The sequence below is a fragment of the Saimiri boliviensis genome, chromosome 15 (genome assembly GCF_048565385.1).
Source record: "Saimiri boliviensis isolate mSaiBol1 chromosome 15, mSaiBol1.pri, whole genome shotgun sequence".
Taxonomy (NCBI): domain Eukaryota; kingdom Metazoa; phylum Chordata; class Mammalia; order Primates; family Cebidae; genus Saimiri; species Saimiri boliviensis.
Window position 1 is genome coordinate 89,302,814 of NC_133463.1, and position 16,587 is coordinate 89,319,400.

At 63.4% G+C, this 16,587-nt stretch overlaps 1 protein-coding gene across 4 annotated transcripts in view; it reads left to right on the forward strand.

The window, feature by feature from the left end:
- The window catches only part of PTP4A3 (protein tyrosine phosphatase 4A3), a 46,893-nt gene extending 30,384 nt beyond the window's left edge, over window positions 1–16,509 (forward strand). For 2 of the 4 annotated variants that reach the window (XM_074387222.1, XM_074387223.1), the window contains exons 2-6: window positions 4,681–5,623; window positions 8,656–8,748; window positions 10,400–10,530; window positions 11,170–11,244; window positions 14,486–16,494. In XM_074387222.1, coding sequence (XP_074243323.1) covers window positions 5,519–5,623; window positions 8,656–8,748; window positions 10,400–10,530; window positions 11,170–11,244; window positions 14,486–14,603 — 522 coding nt within the window. In that variant the 5' untranslated portion in view covers window positions 4,681–5,518 and the 3' untranslated portion in view covers window positions 14,604–16,494. Of the gene's footprint in view, window positions 1–1,615; window positions 1,789–4,680; window positions 5,624–8,655; window positions 8,749–8,792; window positions 10,101–10,399; window positions 10,531–11,169; window positions 11,245–14,485 lie in introns of those variants that run through there. The other 2 variants (XM_039464813.2, XM_074387221.1) reach the window with 2 other exon arrangements.
- The last annotated feature ends 78 nt before the right edge of the window (window positions 16,510–16,587 follow it).

The window sequence follows — 16,587 nt, forward strand, 5'->3', positions numbered from 1 at the left end:
GCTTGTAGCACCACAGAGCTTGATGGGAACTTTGACTCAGATCCCTCTCATGGATAAGAAAACAGGCTGGGGTGGCAGGAGCAGTTTACCCCAGAGGCCCTCTCTACCAAAGGGCTAGGGTCGAGATAAGTAGGGTCTCTGGGGATCAGCAAGACCAGCTCCAGCTGTGGTTCCTCTGCCTCCTGGTTGTGTGACTCAAGCGGGTGGCTCAGCTTCTCTGAGCCGACATCGTTTGTCACTGCAGTGTGGCGGGTGTTAGCGCCTTGCTCGTGGAATGCAGCGTCTAGCCTGGTGTCCTTAGAAAGCGGGTGAGGTTGGTTGGTGGGGCAGAGGCCCTGAAGCCGACCCATTCCTGACTTGGACCTTCAGGGAGACACTGCTGGAAGTGGCGAGCTGAGAGCACTGGGTGGAGTCAGAGCCTCGCGTCTTCCTGCGGTGCTGGGTGAACCTACACCAGTGGGTGTCCTTGCCAGGGATCTCATGCCCTCGGGGGCCCATGAGCCGGCAGCCAGGCCTACCTGGCTTGGCGTGCCTGTGGGTGGGGGCTCCTGCAGGGCCCTTCAGACTGGGCACAGCCCTCCTGTCCTCATCTACCCTGCCTGCCTGCCCACCTGGGGGTGGGAGGAGGTGAGGGTTGCAGGCGCAGCTGGGCCAGGCTGCTGGTGATGCTGTCTGGAAGTGTGGGTGGGCAGAGCCTGGTGGGGGCATGCTCTCAGCAGGGCCCTTTGATTACCCCAGATTGCAGGGACCGGGTTGAGAGCTGCAGGCAAGGCCAGGCCTCCAGGGACCCTGAGCTGGGGATGCCATGTGTACTGCTCCACCTTGCTCTGAGGGCCCTGGGTGGCCAGGGCAGGCTGAGTGGACTGTGATGCCGGCTGCACTCTTGGGGCTCACAGTTCCCGGGGAACAGTGCTCCCAGGAGGCAGAGCCAGGAGTCCCAGGGAGGCGTTTGCCTGAGAGTGTCTGGGAGGGCTTCCTGGAAGAGGGGGCATCAGTGTGTAGCCTCGGAGTTTGTGGAGACAGCTCCCTGGCCAAGTCCTGCCTGCCGGTGTGACCTGAGGGTGTTCCTCATTTCAATGCCTCAGTTTCCTCACCAGTATGCTAGGGGAGGTGTAGCCAGTCACAGTGGGATCATGAGGATTGAGGGGACAGTGTCGGGCACACGGTGAGTGCGCAGTAACTACAGAGGAGTGCCTGGGTGGGGGCTGGTGAGCTGGGCAGGGGTCTGAACGGGGCGACTCGGGCGCCCTACTTCTCTGGGTGCAGGCCAGCACCGGCACCAGGGACCGCATGTCCATTATCTACAGCTAGGCGCGCTCCCTCCAGGCGTCCCCCGCAGGAGCTCCCCTGCCCTACGGCCCCTTCAGCCCATAGTTCAGTGAAGCCCCAGGAGTTGGGCGGGGGGAGCCCTGACGTTCTAGGGAGTGCGGCCAGCGGGAGAGGCGCAGCGGGAGGATCAGGGGTCCGGGCCCTGCCCTTGCCGCACCCCACGCTTCCCCTTCCTGGCCGGGCTTCCTCTTCCTTGCGCTCGCCCTGCGCGGCCCCTTTGTTTCCCGGGCAGGGCGCGGCTATATTTAGGCGGCAGGTGTGGGAGCCCCTGGCAGCCAGGTCGCCCGCCGGTCACGCCCCCCACGTGACGCCTGGGCACTATAAATAGCCGCAGGCGGCAGCGGCAGCAGCGGCTGGAGCCGGCTCTGCTGTGGAGGGGCGGCGCCCTGCCCAGGGCCCAGCGCCACGGGCACCCCTCAGCCAGGCGCACATGGAAACGGCGGGATGCCTGCAGCGCGGGTGAGCCTAGTGGGTGGGGACGCTGCCTTCCGGGCCCCCAGCCCCGCGGGGGAGGAGGTGGTGCCCCCCAGAGGGCTGGGCGGGAGCCCCGCTGGTGCCGATGGAGGGGGCTGTGCCCCTTACCAGGACGTCGTCTGTGACCGGTCCCCTGGAACTCCCCAGAGCACCCACCTCAGCCCTGCCTACCTGCAGCCTTACTTCTCCTGCGACCCACTGATCCCCGGGCCTCCAGCCTCTTCCCCAGCATCACAGGGGGGCCCTCTCTGAAGGGCGCTGGATTCACACTGGATTCAAACTTCTTAACCTGCTGTGCCATCTGGAAGGAGCGGGGTAGCCTCCCTGAACCTTGGTTTCCTCTTTTGTGAGGGGCTCCGTGTTGCTCCTGCCTCCTAGCCTGGAGCCAGAGAGAACCCACTTAACTGGACACTTGGTCTGGCCTGGGCCCAGAGAATTGTCCTCTCCTCTCCCTGGCCTCTTTCCTCATCTGGCAAACATGGACCCTCGCTTAAAGGGTCTTGAGAAGATACTGGTTCTGAAAGTAGCCGAAGGCTCTGGGCCTGCCGGTGAGAGGAGACTGAGCCAGATCTTGGGACAGGGGCTGCGGGGCTTGGTGGCAGGAGGGGAGGAGGGGCCGAGGCTGCCTGTGGGCCCTGCGCTGTGGCCTCGGGCTAGGCAGGGGTGGTAGAGACTCATAACACATGGAGGCTGGGGCAGCCTGTCCCCATTTCGCTGAGTGCTGGTCCCTGGGGATCCTTAACCCTTGCTCTCTGGGCCCTCCCCAGTGACCTCAGCGGGGGCATGTGGTTAGGGAAGGGTGCCCTCTCTGGGGAGCAGCCGCTGGGCAGGGCAGAGCCCCGCAGTAGTGCTGGGGGCTCACTGCTTTACTCTCACCTGGGGCAGGGGTGGGGGCCCCAGGCTGCAGAGCCAAGTAGGGTGTGTGGCAAGACCCCAGCGCAGTCCAACCTCTCCCTGGACCCCTGATGCCATTCTCTCCTGGGCTGTGACCCCTGCAGACGCGTGGCATCCTCAGGCCTCAGGTGGGCAGTCGTGTGGGGTGGTTCAGAGCCATCTCCCTGCCCAGCCACCTACAGCCCTGAGGACCTGTCCATGGCCACTGGGCAGTGGGGCCAGGCCATGTGCTGTTGTCTGTGGGGTCTGCCGGGGTGGGTCCCTGGCAGCTGTGGGCATGAGAGCTGAGTGGGCCCCTCGGGAGCGGCCCCCAGTACCGTGGTTTCTTGGACACTTTTCCTCCTCTCTTTCTGTAAACATGAGCTTGTCCCGGCGTGCACGCACAAGGGGACATCCTGCTGCCCCAGGAGGGACCCAGGTGTTTGTGTGCTGTCGGCGCTTGGAGGCTTCCCTCACCTGCACTCAGAGACTGTGCTAGCTGGGCTGGGTGGGGGCTGGCGGGACCAGGGACAGGATCCTTGTCTCCACCCTTACTTCCTTGTGGGGGTCCCATGCCACTGCCTATTTTAACCTTCCCTGAACCAGGCAACGGAAGAACATGAGATGTGGCGCCTGCTCTGAGCCCGCTAGCACTGGCTGCCACGCAGAGTGTGGAGGGCAGGCAAGGTGGAGCCCACTGTCCCCGCCGGCCGCCCTCTGAGTCTGGGGGCCCAGGCCTTGCGCCCTCCCTGCACCTGGGCTGAGGCTCCAGTGACCCAACCTGCCTGGCGGGCAGCTGGGAAGGGGTGCTGGGCAGGGGCACAGGTGAGAGGGGTGGGCTGGGGGGGATGGAGGCCTGAAGTGCCTTTCCTTGAGTGGCAGGCAGTAGCGACAGGGCTGGGCTTGGGTTGAGTCCAGTGGGCTGGAGGGTCTGCTAACAGCTGGGTCACCGCTGGAGGGATCTTGGGGGCACTTGTGTTCCATCATTGTGCTAATGGGGTAACAAAGAGGCCAGCACCTCGCACGAGGTCTCCGAGCCCTTCGGTAGAGAGAGAGGTGGCTGCGTGCTCCTGGGACTCCCTTGCCTGGGAGCTTTGGGGCCATGAGACCCAGAGAGGGGTAGAGGCAGGTGTGGAGTTGCTTTGAGCTGCTCGCGGTGCCCCTGCAGCTTCCCTCTTAGGGCTGTGCATGGTGTGAACCCGCTCCTGGCTACCTGTGGTGTCACCACCCTGGCATGTGTGCCTGACAGCTGGCCTGTTGGTGTGGTCTGTCCCTGCTTCCCTGAGCTCCTGGAAGGGAGGGCTGGCCTGTTTATCCCCTGAGCCTGGCTGAGCCCTGTGTGAGCGGTGGAGACACGGGGGCTGGGGGACACTGGTGGCAGGGTGCTGCTGACAGGCAGGAGACTTTCTACAGAAAGCAAGAGGCGATTAGGGTGGCCCTTGGCCACGTGCAGGTCCAGACCCCTCACCTCCTTGTGCTGGCAGCACTGACTGTCTGGGCCCCGTTCCCTGAGGATGGGCCACCCAGAGAGACCTGGGCTCAGATGTTGGCAGTGGCCAAGGGTCGGAGGAGGGGAGGGCAGCAGCCCTGCGTGGGTTTTCCGCAGGTCACAGCGGGCTGGCGGGGGCCAGGCTCAGGCTTCTTAGGGGAGCTTGACCTCTGTCGCCAGAGAGGGACCCGTCCCCTGTGTGCTGGGGTTCAGCATGTCCTGGGGGTGTGTGTGTGTCTGAAATCCCTGTTCCCTGTGTCCTCCGTCACGCGCTGCTGGCTGCGTGCTAGCTGCCCTGTCGCCTGCAGGCCCGGGTCAGTCCTGGTAGGAGCCATTCTTCCTTGTGCTCCCATGTAGGGAAACTGAGGCCTAAGAGAGTTTCTCAGCATGGTCAGGAGGAGGCCCCAGGAGAAGTATTGCCTGTGACTGTGGGCTCAGGGCAGGCTTGAACCCCTCATGGGAGGGTGGGGCCCCTTGTGACCCTTTCTGTTCATTCTCTTCGTCTCTGCCCCCAGATGCTGTGTGCCGTGGAGCCGCCTGGGATTCATGGAGTGCGCCGTGGGGTCCAGCCCTGAGCACCGCTGCCCCCGACGTCCCCGAGCCTGCTGCTGAGCGTCCCCGCACTGCTGGCTGTCACCATTGCCCTCGACTGCCGATGGCCTCTGCTGTCCAGCCTGGGGCCAGCTCTACTGCCTGAGCCGCCCGCCCCCCTCCAGGACTCACCGTACCCCGATGGGGTAACGTGACAGGGGCCCCGCACATCAGAGGCCACTGTCCCCACGGCCGCTGCCCGTGACCCCTGGCCCAAGGGTGCTGGAGTTGATTCAGTTCAAGTTCATTCTTCCTCTGGCCGCTGGGGGCTTGGGGCCCGCCTCTGAGTGAAGAAGGCTGTCTGCCCGTCCACCGATGTGGAGGGCGCGCGCCCGGCGTGGGGTCCGGCTCTGGGCACCGTGTGGCGGCTGGATTTACTTCGGGTTTTTACGTTTTCTTTGCTGAGTTCCTTTGGTAGTTCTTTTTATTTTTTGCCCCTTTAGGACCATCCAGCTCTGAGAGACGGGAGTTTGGAGTTGCCCACAGTACTTTGGGGGCTGTTTTGTTCTTTGCTTTTTTAAGGGTTGGATTTTCTTTTTTAATTATCCAAACTCTGGGCAGCTTCCTCCCCCACGCCCAAGTTATTTGCACAATATTTGTGCGGGGTGTGGGGGTGGGTTTTTAAAAAGATCTCTTTCTGTCGGACAAGCACAGGGATCTCGTTCTCCTCATTTTTGAGGGGTCGTGGGGACTCTCAGGTCTGTGTCCCCAGCCTTCTCTGCAGCCCCTTTCCGCCCTGTGCGGCCGGCGTCGGGAGGCGCCATGGCTCGGATGAACCGCCCGGCCCCCGTGGAGGTGAGCTACAAACACATGCGCTTCCTCATCACCCACAACCCCACCAACGCCACCCTCAGCGCCTTCATTGAGGTGAGTGCAGGTGGAGGCGGGGCGGGCAGGTCCAGCCACGGTGGCAGGGAAGCCTGGCTGAACTGCGCTCAGGCCTCTCGAGAGGGGTCCACTGGCCTGGCTGGCTAGACAGGGCTCAGTCCCCCATTACAGGGTCCGGGAGGAGGGATGTGGGGATGCCCTGGGGCCTCGGGGGTGAGGGTGTTGGGGGATCAACTGGGTCCCCTACGGGGCCTGCAGGGGGCTGGCGTATGACAGGAGGGACTCCATGCCACGTGGATAGAGGCAAGTGGGGAAGCTGGGGTACTCGGGCCAGGCTGCGTGCGCTCAGCTGTGGCCTGGGCTGGGGCCCTCCTGAGCCCTTTGCTGTCCTTTTGGCCTCTGTGCCTAGACTGAGCGGGCAGGAGGTGCCCTGGTGTGAGAAGTGGCTGCTTATGGGGAAGCAGGTGGATGGGGACACGTGGGCAGGTCGACTCCGTGGCCGGCCAGGCTTCCGGGCGTTGCCCTGCTCTGCATTGCCGGGCTCCGGGTGAGGCCTCAGGCTAGACCAGGCTGGGCTGGGGGCTTCAGGGCCTGGATATCTGTGTGAGGAGGGACAGGGCAAGTGTCAGTGCTGACTGCAGGAGGGAGGGACCACCGTGCCCTGGGGAGATGGGAGGCAGCAATGCCTGCCACTGGCCCCCCGGCACACGGGACCAGATGCGTTTGCAGAAGCCGTGTTGGGCGTGGAGACTGCAGCGATCTGCCTCACCTCCTGGAGGAGCCTGGCCTCTGCGGAGTGCCCTGCTGCCTGCAGACCTGGGCCCATTTGCAGCGTCTGCAGCGGTGTGTGGGCTGTTGACAGAGCCTCTGGCTGTGCCAGGCTGAGTCAGAGGCCGCAGCTGTGTGCAGGGTCATTTGTGGCTGAGTCCGCTGCCACATGAGACAGACCTTCACGGCCTTGTCATAATGAAACAGGGATTTGGGTGTGAGAGGGCATTGAGAACTGTGGAGCAGGAGGCATTGGGCACCCTGCCATTAGGGAGCCTGGACCCTGGACACTGAGCCAGGTACCCTACAGAAGATGGCTGTCACCTGCACAGCTGAGACCTCTGAGGTAACAGCAGAACCTACAGAAAGATTGGTGAGAACAGCATGATGAGCGGCCAGGCTCAGGCCTCAGAATGTGACTGGGATCAGGGTTAAGCCTGTAACCAAGGGCAGGTCTCAGGTGTGACCAGGACCAGGGCTCAGTATGTGACCAGGAACAGGGCTCAGTGTGTGACCAGGATCAGGGCTCAGCGTGCGACCAGGATCGGGGCCCAGTATGTGACCAGGATCGGGGCTCAGTGTGTGACCAGGATCGGGGCTCAGTGTGTGACCAGGATCAGGACTCAGTGTGACCAGGATCGGGGCTCAGTATGTGACCAGGATCGGGGCTCAGTGTGTGACCAGGATCGGGGCTCAGTGTGTGATCAGGATCAGGACTCAGTGTGACCAGGATCAGGGCTCAGTATGTGACCAGGATCGGGGCTCAGTGTGTGATCAGGATCGGGGCTCAGTGTGTGACCAGGATCAGGACTCAGTGTGACCAGGATCGGGGCTCAGTATGTGACCAGGATCGGGGCCCAGTATGTGACCAGGATCGGGGCTCAGTGTGTGACCAGGATCAGGACTCAGTGTGACCAGGATCAGGGCTCAGTATGTGACCAGGATCGCGGCTCAGTGTGTGACCAAGGTTGGGGCTCAGTGTGTGATCCGGATTGGGGCTCAGTGTGTGACCCAGATGGGGGCTCAGTGTGTGACCCAGATCGGGGCTCAGTGTGTGACCTGGATCGGAGCTCAGTGTGTGTAACCAGGATCGGTGCTCAATCTGTGACCAGAATCAGGGTTCAGTGTGTGACCAAGATTGGGGCTCAATCTGTGACCAGGATCAGGGCTCAGTGTGTGACCAGGGTCGGGGCCCAGCATATGACCAGGATTAGGGCTCAGTGTGTGACTGTCAAGGCTCAGTATGTGACCAGGATCAGGGAGGGCTCAGCCTGTGACCAGGGCTAGGGCTAAGTCCTGGGCTTGGTGGCTGTTCCCTCTGCTGAGGGTACAGAGGGACTCTGAGGTACCCCACAGTCACAGAGCCCAGCATCTTTACCTGCACCCTGCATTCTCGGATAGTTGGGTGCTGGCCTCTCTTGTGTTCCATGTCCCTGTCCCGTGACTAGCAAGGCCCAGCAGCTGATTCCTTACCACTCCCAAAATAGCTGCAAGAGCAGATGGGGTGGGAACAGCCCCCGCACGTGACTCCCGTGGAGTGGAACCCCCCGAACTGGGGGTATAAATATCGGCCTGGCTGTGAACTGCTGTGACCTTTTCCCTGGTTGTGTGGGTTTTCCCTGCTGGCGTACAGGGCCCAGCTCCCTCCTGGCTGCCATCTGAGAGGTGCCTGCCCTCCCTGGTCTGAGGCACCACAGCTGATGCCCACCCTTCTTAGACCCCAAAGCCCCTCTGGACTGGACCCATCTGTGCGGCTCAGCCTGGGGAGCTGCTGGGATGCAGGGGCTCACATGTGGGCTGGGGGGTCTGGTTCCTGCTGCAGGGACCCGGTAGCTTTTCTGGAAGAAATGTTGTTCCTGGTCGATCTGGGGTCCTGAGCACCCCAGAGGAGGGGGTGATGTGCTGGGAAGCTGGATCCCAGCCGCTGAGCTGTGGGTGACTGTGAATGTGGGCGGGGACACCTTTGCTGCTTCTGGGTGGCCCGAGGGACCTAGGATAGGCTCTTCCACATCCAGATGCCACCTCCACCACCACGGATCCCAAGTCCACTCTTGGTGGGCCCCGCTGCATCAGGGTCTGCCTGGCTAGAGGGTGACATGCCCTTCACTGGCTTCTTCAAGGGCCATGACCCTGCCCTGTAGGCCTGAGGGGACAGGGCTTCACCCTGGGAGGTCTGAGGGGACATGTTCAAGTCCTGGGGGACTGGGGGGAAACGGCTGTGCCCTGGGAGCCCTGGTGAGTGGGGCCCACCCCCCAGCCCGCAGCCCAGCCCAGCCCTGCCTCCTCCGTCTTCCCACGCCCAGGACCTGAAGAAATACGGGGCCACCACCGTGGTGCGCGTGTGCGAAGTGACGTACGACAAAGCGCCGCTGGAGAAGGACGGCATCACAGTTGTGGTGAGGCGTGGCTTGGGGACCCTGGTGGCTGCTGCCACTGGGTGAGGGTGGGGCGGGGGCTCTGGGCCTGCCAGGGTGGCTTGGCGCCCCTCCTGTGGCAGTCCCGGGCCTGTTCGTGCCTGGGCCGTGTGTGTGTCTGGGAACATCAGGGGAAGGCCAGGGTGTTGGGCTGTGTGACCTCAAGAAAGTCACCCTAGTGCACCCCATCTTTCTGTCTAGAATGGACCAGGCTGGCTTGCGAGGCAGGGGTGGCACATGCTTGGTGCCTCTGCCAAGAGGCGGGCGGGCTCCTCTGCCTGTCTGGCCCTCCTCGGTCTTGCTGCCTGAGTGGCTGGGGCCCTGTTGCCAGGCTGTGGGCTCCTGGGGAGGATCCTTGGATAGTTTCCTTGGCTCCCTTGGCCCTGGGGACCCAGGTCTAGGAGGGGCGGGGCCGTTCTGCTGCCGTACCCTTCGGGGGTGGGGGGGGCCACAGCAGCTGCAGCCCCAGAGCCAGCCCCAGGGGAGTCCATCCCCAGCTGGTGGATGACTGGCCCCCGGCTCGAGCCTGTCCAGCTGCGCCTGGGCCTCAGGTTCCCCAGCGTGGAGGGGACCCCAGGACCCCAATTTTGGCAGGGGCTGCTGTTTCCTAACCTCGGCTTGGTGGTTTGGAGTGGTGGCTGCCCCGGCGTGTGGGGTCAGACAGGTGCCCCGCCTCTGCCCTCCCCAGCCTGTGACCCTGCAGGTCACTCCAGGCCTTGGGTTCCTCCCCTCAAAGCGGGCTGCTTGGAAGAATGGAGACGGGGTGCGCCCACGTCCTCCCTCCCCTTCCACAGCAGTGGGAGGGATTGGGGTCACATGTAAGTTGCTGTAATGTAGGTGAATGTAGGTGGGGACATCTACACTCAGACCAGTTGCCTCTAGGAGTCACCCTGCCTGGTGGCTGGGGAGGGGCAAGATGCCCCCAAAGGCTGCATGTCTGCCTCATTGGGCCCAGCGGGCTCTCCCTGGCACCAGACAGCCCCAGGTCTGGCACTGAAACGTGTCCGTCCCCACTGCAGCGCCCAGGCCCTCCTCTGGGAAGAGTCCCGCCGCCCGCCTGTCCGGGCTGCTGGGGGATGGGACCAAGGCAGGCGCAGGCCATCTTCCAAGACCAAATTAATCCCCAGCAGCAGTGGGCCAGGCCCCGGTGGAAACGCCTGTTGAGGGTCCTGCTCTCAGAAACGGGGCCTGCTTGTCCCACAGCCCCGTCTTCAGTCCTTCCTGGCACCTGGGCTGTGTGTGGCACGTGCCAGCCGTCTTCGCATGCTGCCACAGGGGACAGGATCCCTTGCACCAGCCGACCCAAAACCTCTCAGGCTGCCACCGGCACACAGGTGTGAGTGATTGTGACCCCAGAACCAGAGCTCGGGCTGACAGGTGTGGGGATTAGGATTTGTGCGACTCTGAAGGAGGGCTGGTCCAGGAAGGCTTCCTGGAGGGGACAGCTGACGTGAGCAGGGAATGATGAGTCTGAGGCACCCACTATGGGGTGTGCCCATGGCCATGCTGTGCCCTCCCTGTGTGTCCTCTGGGGTCTGCCACCCTCACCCTAGTGGGCTCCTGGCATCCTCTACCTGGCAGAGCTCCCTGCCCTACCGAGGTCAGGGGTCCTCATGTGTGCTTCCCTCCGCAGGACTGGCCGTTTGACGACGGGGCGCCCCCACCCGGCAAGGTCGTGGAAGATTGGTTGAGTCTGGTGAAGGCCAAGTTCTGTGAGGCCCCGGGCAGCTGCGTGGCTGTGCACTGCGTGGCGGGCCTGGGCCGGTGAGCATCCGGGCAGGGCGGGATTGGCTATGCCAGGGCTTGGGCATCTCGTGGTCTGACAGCCGCATTTTTGGATGTGGGTGCTAAGCACATGTTCACGAGACTTCCAGGAGACCCGGGCCCCAAGATCTAGGGCTCCCAGGCTGGTCCTCTCCCAGCATTGCAGAGTTTGCTTCCCATAGTCTCACCCAGCTTCCTCCTGCTATGGTGGAAACTATCCCGACACCTTGTGCTGGAAAGGGCTGCCATCCCTGTCCCCAGACCCAGAGATACCCCCACACACAGCTGGGGCTCAGACCTTCTGCTTGGAGGAAGAACAGCTGTGATTGGATGAGATGACCAGTGGGACACCCCCATCTGCAGAGGACAATCCGGGCGAGCGGGGTTGATGGCAGGCCTGGATCCAGCCCTTAGCACGTCACCCGCCAGCCCTGTTAACCCTCCCCAGCAGCTCCCAGAGAGGCTGCCCGGGAGGGAGCCGGGATTTGGACTCAGCTCTCAGGCTGGGCTCCGAGGTGTGACATGCCTCTGTGGGGGAGCTTCAGGCAGTGGGGCGTCTGGGCCCCTCTGGCCCCGGTGCCCTGCCAAGGGGACAGGTGTGTGGGCTCCGATGACCCCGGCCCTCCTGTTTGCCCCCAGGGCTCCAGTCCTTGTGGCGCTGGCCCTTATCGAGAGCGGGATGAAGTACGAGGACGCCATCCAGTTCATCCGTCAGTGAGTGGCCGAGGTGGTGGTGGGGGCTGTGAGCACTGGGGGAGGGGCACCAGCTGCCCACGCAGGGCAGGGCCTGGCTTTCGCGGTGGTGTTGGCTGTGTGGTTCTGTCACCCTGAGGCTTTGATGATCCACACAAGCCGGGCCTTTCTGCAGAAACAGGGAAGCCTGGGGTGTTTCCTGTGGTGGGGACAGTGGTCCCCAAGGGGACCGTGCAGCCACACAGGGACACAGTGAGGCCACTCGACACGCTGTCCTGCCTCCCCTCGACAGCACAGCTCCTTCAGGCCCAGCCGTCCTGACTGGGGTGGAAGGACCCGCAGAGCCAGCCAGGTCACCCCCTCCATGAAAAGCAAGAACCTGAAACCCCATACTGCACCGTGTCCGCCCCCAGGGACACTGACTCTGGGCTAGTGTCTCAGAGCTGCCCTGAGTCCAGCTGCTCACTGCCGCTCCCCCTCCACCCCGCACACTCCAGCTCAGCCCTCCCCGCCCTCCTGGGAGGCTTCCCGGCCAGCTTGCCTGCCCGTCCCTGCCGACTGGGGGCCTCCCTGGGGGGTGGGCTGCCATCTGCCCACTGCCCAGGGGGTCCTGGGGAAGTCTGGCCGGGACAGCAGCACTGGCCAACTCTGGGGGAATGTAAAGGGCACCTGCAGTCTGCCCCTGCCCAGCCTGCCATGTGCGTGCCTGTGAGTGTGGCACCCACACCTGCAGGGCTGAGGGCCCCACGGGGTCGTGCGGTGAGCCTGATGCTGTGCTGAGGCGCAGGATCCGAGAAATAAAGAGACAGGACACAGAAGTACAAAGAAAACGCAGCTGGGCTCGGGGGGCCACGTCACCCATGAGCGGAGTCAGGCGAGGCCCCGAGTGTCCAGAAGCCTGAGTATTTATTGTGTATAGGTCAGGGGGCAGGGCAGTGAGCGAAGTCATCTTTAAAGATAGTGATAGGGTCGTGAGCAATAAAACAAGCGTCCACCCCCATTAGGTCGCCGAGGCTCGAAGGTGGGCCGTGCACAGGGAAGAGGCTGCCGTGTGCGATACTTCTATCTATGGGAAAACTACTTCGAAGATTTACGGGGGGGATGCTTTAAGTCACACAGCAGTGACAGAGCTGTCAGGGTTACCGCCACCTTCTGGCAGCTTCCAGTGGGTTCTATGGGAAGATGCTTTTCCAGCAGCACAGTAGCAAGAGCTGATAAAGTTCACAGTCCCCAAGGTGGATTGCCGGTCTGAGGGCAGCCTTCCACGAGAACTGGAGCAGGGTCCTACAGCTCCTTCATCAGGAGGAGTGGCTCTTGCCCCAAGCCTGCCATACAGTGGGTATCTTTACGACATTGAACGCTGCCGCCTGGGCCGTGGAGTCTTGTCCTGGTCTAACTGTTTCTCCCTTGATTCATGCTCTGCACTGTGTCCGCTCTAGGCATTCCTCCGATTATGAACTAAGATGTAATTATAGGTATATATGTAGGGAAATATTCTTCAGGCACTCATGCTATCAATGATTATATGATTATGTAGAGAGGATTATATAAAGGGACTCTTCCAGCCCTGTTTCTATAACTAATATATGATTATGTAAAGGGTTATATAAAAGGAAATAGGTGAGTAGTAACACTGTAAAGTGAGATATTCCTCAGGCTCTAACTGTGCCAGGGCTCTGCTTAGCTCTCATTCCTCGGTGCCTATGTGGGGGTTACCCACACACACCTGTGCTGCTCCTCAGACAGGCTTGGCTGGCGGGGCCTCTTCCCGTCAGAGGCAGGCTTGCTCCTGGCCGTGCCGGCTGGCCCTGTGGGTTGGGTCCGTGTGAGAGCCTGGCCTGCCCTGCGGGTCCATGTGAGAGTGGCCTGCAGGTGCTCGGGTCTCCTTGGGGAGACTGGGGCTTCCACGGGCACACACAGACACGCTCACATACACAGACACACATGGGGGACATGCAGGCACATGTTCACACAGAAGCATGTGTGCACACACAGACCCAGACACGCAGGCACACACTCAGGTGCAGGCAGGCGTGTGAACTCAGGCACATACACACAAGTGGGTGTTTGCTCACACGGACGCACTAAGGCAGGTACACACGTGCGCACATACATGACCTGCACACTCACACATGCGCATGTGCACAGGAGCACCTTCCCCGGGCCCCGCCCCACGCCCTGCCCCATGCCCCGCCCCACACCCTGCTCCACCCCCTGCCCCGCCCCATCCCACACCTGCCCCACGCCTCTCCCCACCCCGCCCCACGCCCTGCCCTGGGCCTCGCGCCTGGCACCTCTCGGACCAGGGGCTTGTCGCTTCCTCGTGGCTTGGCTGCCCCCTGCCTGATGCTGCGCTGGGCAGGACAGGCCGGGCCGTGCTGCGGATGGAGGCAGGTCCAGACCCCAGTAGCCTGGAACAGCACGGGGGCTTCTCGCACCTGTCGCTGCCTGTTGGCTGGGGTCCTACGCTGAGGCCTGGCTGAGGGCCGCACCTTCCCCGGTGTGCCGTGGGGCAGAGGAAGCCACCATGGAGCAGGAAGGCGCCTGCAGCTTTGCTGGGCAGAGACTCTTCGGGTTACTTCCGCCCCCACTTCCTTGGCCTGGGCCGGCCTGTGGCCTGAGGTCATGGCAGGTGGGGATGGATGAGCCTCTAGAGGGGCTGAGTGGGCAGCCCTAGGCCCCCCATGCCTGTCTCCTCAGGGCCTCTCAGGCAGGCATGGCTCCAGCATCCTTCCCTCCAGGAAGCCCTTCTGTCCACTCCAGCCAGGAACATGCAGTCAAGGACCAGGTGGCGGGGATCGGGTGAATGCACAGCCCAGGTCTCTGCTATAGGGAGCAGATGGCAGGGACAGGGAGTGCATGCAGCTCAGGTCCCCGCTGTACTGGGAGGCCACACAGCTGGGTGGGAATTCTGGGCACGGCCCCTTCCTTCCTGACAGGGCTCCCCTCCCTGGATGGTGGAGGTGCCCAGGTTCATGGCCTTGGGGTAGGTCCTACGCTGCTGGGGAATCCTGGGGGCCGTAGGGAGCTCAGGGAGTCAGCCTGAGCTTGAGGCTTTGGTGCGTGTGGAAGGCCAGCAGGGCGAGCTGCAGGGGTCAGGAAAGGGTGACTGTGACTCTGGAACAGCCCTGGGCGGGGACGGGCTTGGCCCGCCGCAAGGCCTCGCTGCGGCCCACTGCACTCTCAGCTTCCGGCCCCCTGGGGCAGGCAGGGTGGGCGAGCCAGGGCCTTGGATGATCCCTGCCCTGTTCCTTCCTCCCAGGAAGCGCCGTGGAGCCATCAACAGCAAGCAGCTGACCTACCTGGAGAAATACCGACCTAAACAGAGGCTGCGGTTCAAAGACCCACAGACGCACAAGACCCGCTGCTGTGTCATGTAGCTCAGGACCTCGGCTGGGCCTGGCTTCCGGGCCTGGGGCCCATGGTGGCCCTGCCGTGCCGTGCCCTGCCCAGCCCAGCCCAGCCCAGCCCAGCAGGGGCTCCGTGCCTTGGCCGGCCCCACCTGCCTTTCCGCCCCCCGATGCCCCCCATTCCCCCCATCCCCTTATCCCCCCGCACCCCCTCCCCACTCCTGGATCTTTGTCCTGTCCCTGCAGTTTCCATTGGTGGCGCTGCCCCTGGCTCTGTCTCTCCGCGGTGGGTGGGGTGCCCTCTTCCCCAGCCCCCCGGCCCGCCCCCTCCCACGCCAGCCGGGGCTGGGCTCCTCCGGCCTGTTTGTTGCAGGGCGGGGGTGTATTTTGTGACCACTGGGCCCAGCCCCTCCTCTGCAGCCCCTTGCCCTGACCTGTTCTCGGCACCTTAAGTTATTAGACCCCGGGACAGTCAGGTGCTCCGGATGCTCGAAGGCAATAAAACAGGAGCCGTGCCGTGTGTGTGGAGTGGGCTGTGGGGTTAGGTGGGATGGGCCCTGGCCTGGGGGCCCCCGGAGGCCGCAGTCGGGACACTGGGCTGCTGCCCAGGATGGGGCTTCTGTGTGCTCCCATGCTGCCCTCTGGTGGCTGCGCTGGGTCCCTGCACCCCGACGCAGGGGCCAGCCTGCCCTGTCCTGCTAACCAAGGCTGGAGCCCAACTTTGGCCGGGGTGGCCGTGTTGACCGTTCTTGGGGCTGTGGCGTTAGAGGGTGAGGCCAGGTCGTCAGCATTGTCCTCTGCAGGATGGATGGGGCTTCATTTGGCAATTCTTCAGGGCCTGAGTCTGGTGAGTCGGCCTCCCCGTCCCGCCCTGCCCCGTCCCGCCCTGCCCTGTCCCAACCAGGTGTCCACATTTCAGGATTTGAGGCCCGGAGAACGGCACAGGCGGTGGCTGGGGTGGAGGAGGGTGCCGCCCATCAGCCCAGGGAGCAGGGTGCCGCCTGGGCACCTGAGGGTGGAGGAAGGCGCCGCCCATCAGCCCAGGGAGCAGGGTGCCGCCTGGGCACCTGAGGGTGGAGGAAGGCGCCGCCCATCAGCCCAGGGAGCAGGGTGCTGCCTGGGCACCTGAGGGTGGAGGAAGGCTTCGTCCATCAGCCCAGGGAGCAGGGTGCCACCTGGGCACCCGAGGGTGGAGGAAGGCACTGCCCATCAGCCCAGGGAGCAGGGTGCTGCCTGGGCACCTGAGGGTGGAGGAAGGCTTCGTCCATCAGCCCAGGGAGCAGGGTGCCACCTGGGCACCCGAGGGTGGAGGAAGGCACCGCCCATCAGCCCAGGGAGCAGGGTGCTGCCTGGGCACCTGAGGGTGGTGACTGCCAGAGGGTGTGGATGTTTGCGCATGTGTCTCTGTTGGGGGGCTGGCCCCACCCTAGGCTGAGGTACATGGAGGGCATGGCCCCAGGTGGAGGAAAGTGGGCCTGGGCTGGCCCAGGGTGTGGCGAGCCAGGGAGTGGTCTCTGCCCTGGGGCCCCAGGAGGTTTCAGCAAGGAGTGATGGGAGCAGGCGCTGCAGGAGGTCAGTGGACAAGGTGGGGCTTGTCCCCTGACAAGGTGGGGACAAGCCCCTTCTCAGGCGGCCCTGCCTCTGAAGCCGACAGATGGCTACGGGGGCACAGACCTGCCCCCCCAGCTCCTATGTGGAGAAAGGGCAACAGCTGTCCCGGATGGCCACTCCCTCCTGTCCTCAAACACATCTGGAACAAGTAAATCTGACAGGTGTTGGGTGAAGTTTGCTCTATTTTTTCAATCCATCAACCAAGTTTTGGGGTCAGCGCTGCTGGCCCTGTGTAACCATGTCCCTGCTGGGAAGTTCACAGTCTAGCAGGGTTGGGGGAAGACAGGCTGATGAGCCTCCCAGTATAGCTGGGGTGCTCCACCTCGGGGCAGGGGAGGTGGGGCCTCAGGGTGCTCTACCTGGGGGGTGGAGGGGCATGGAGGACATGGAAGTGGGGCCGCGG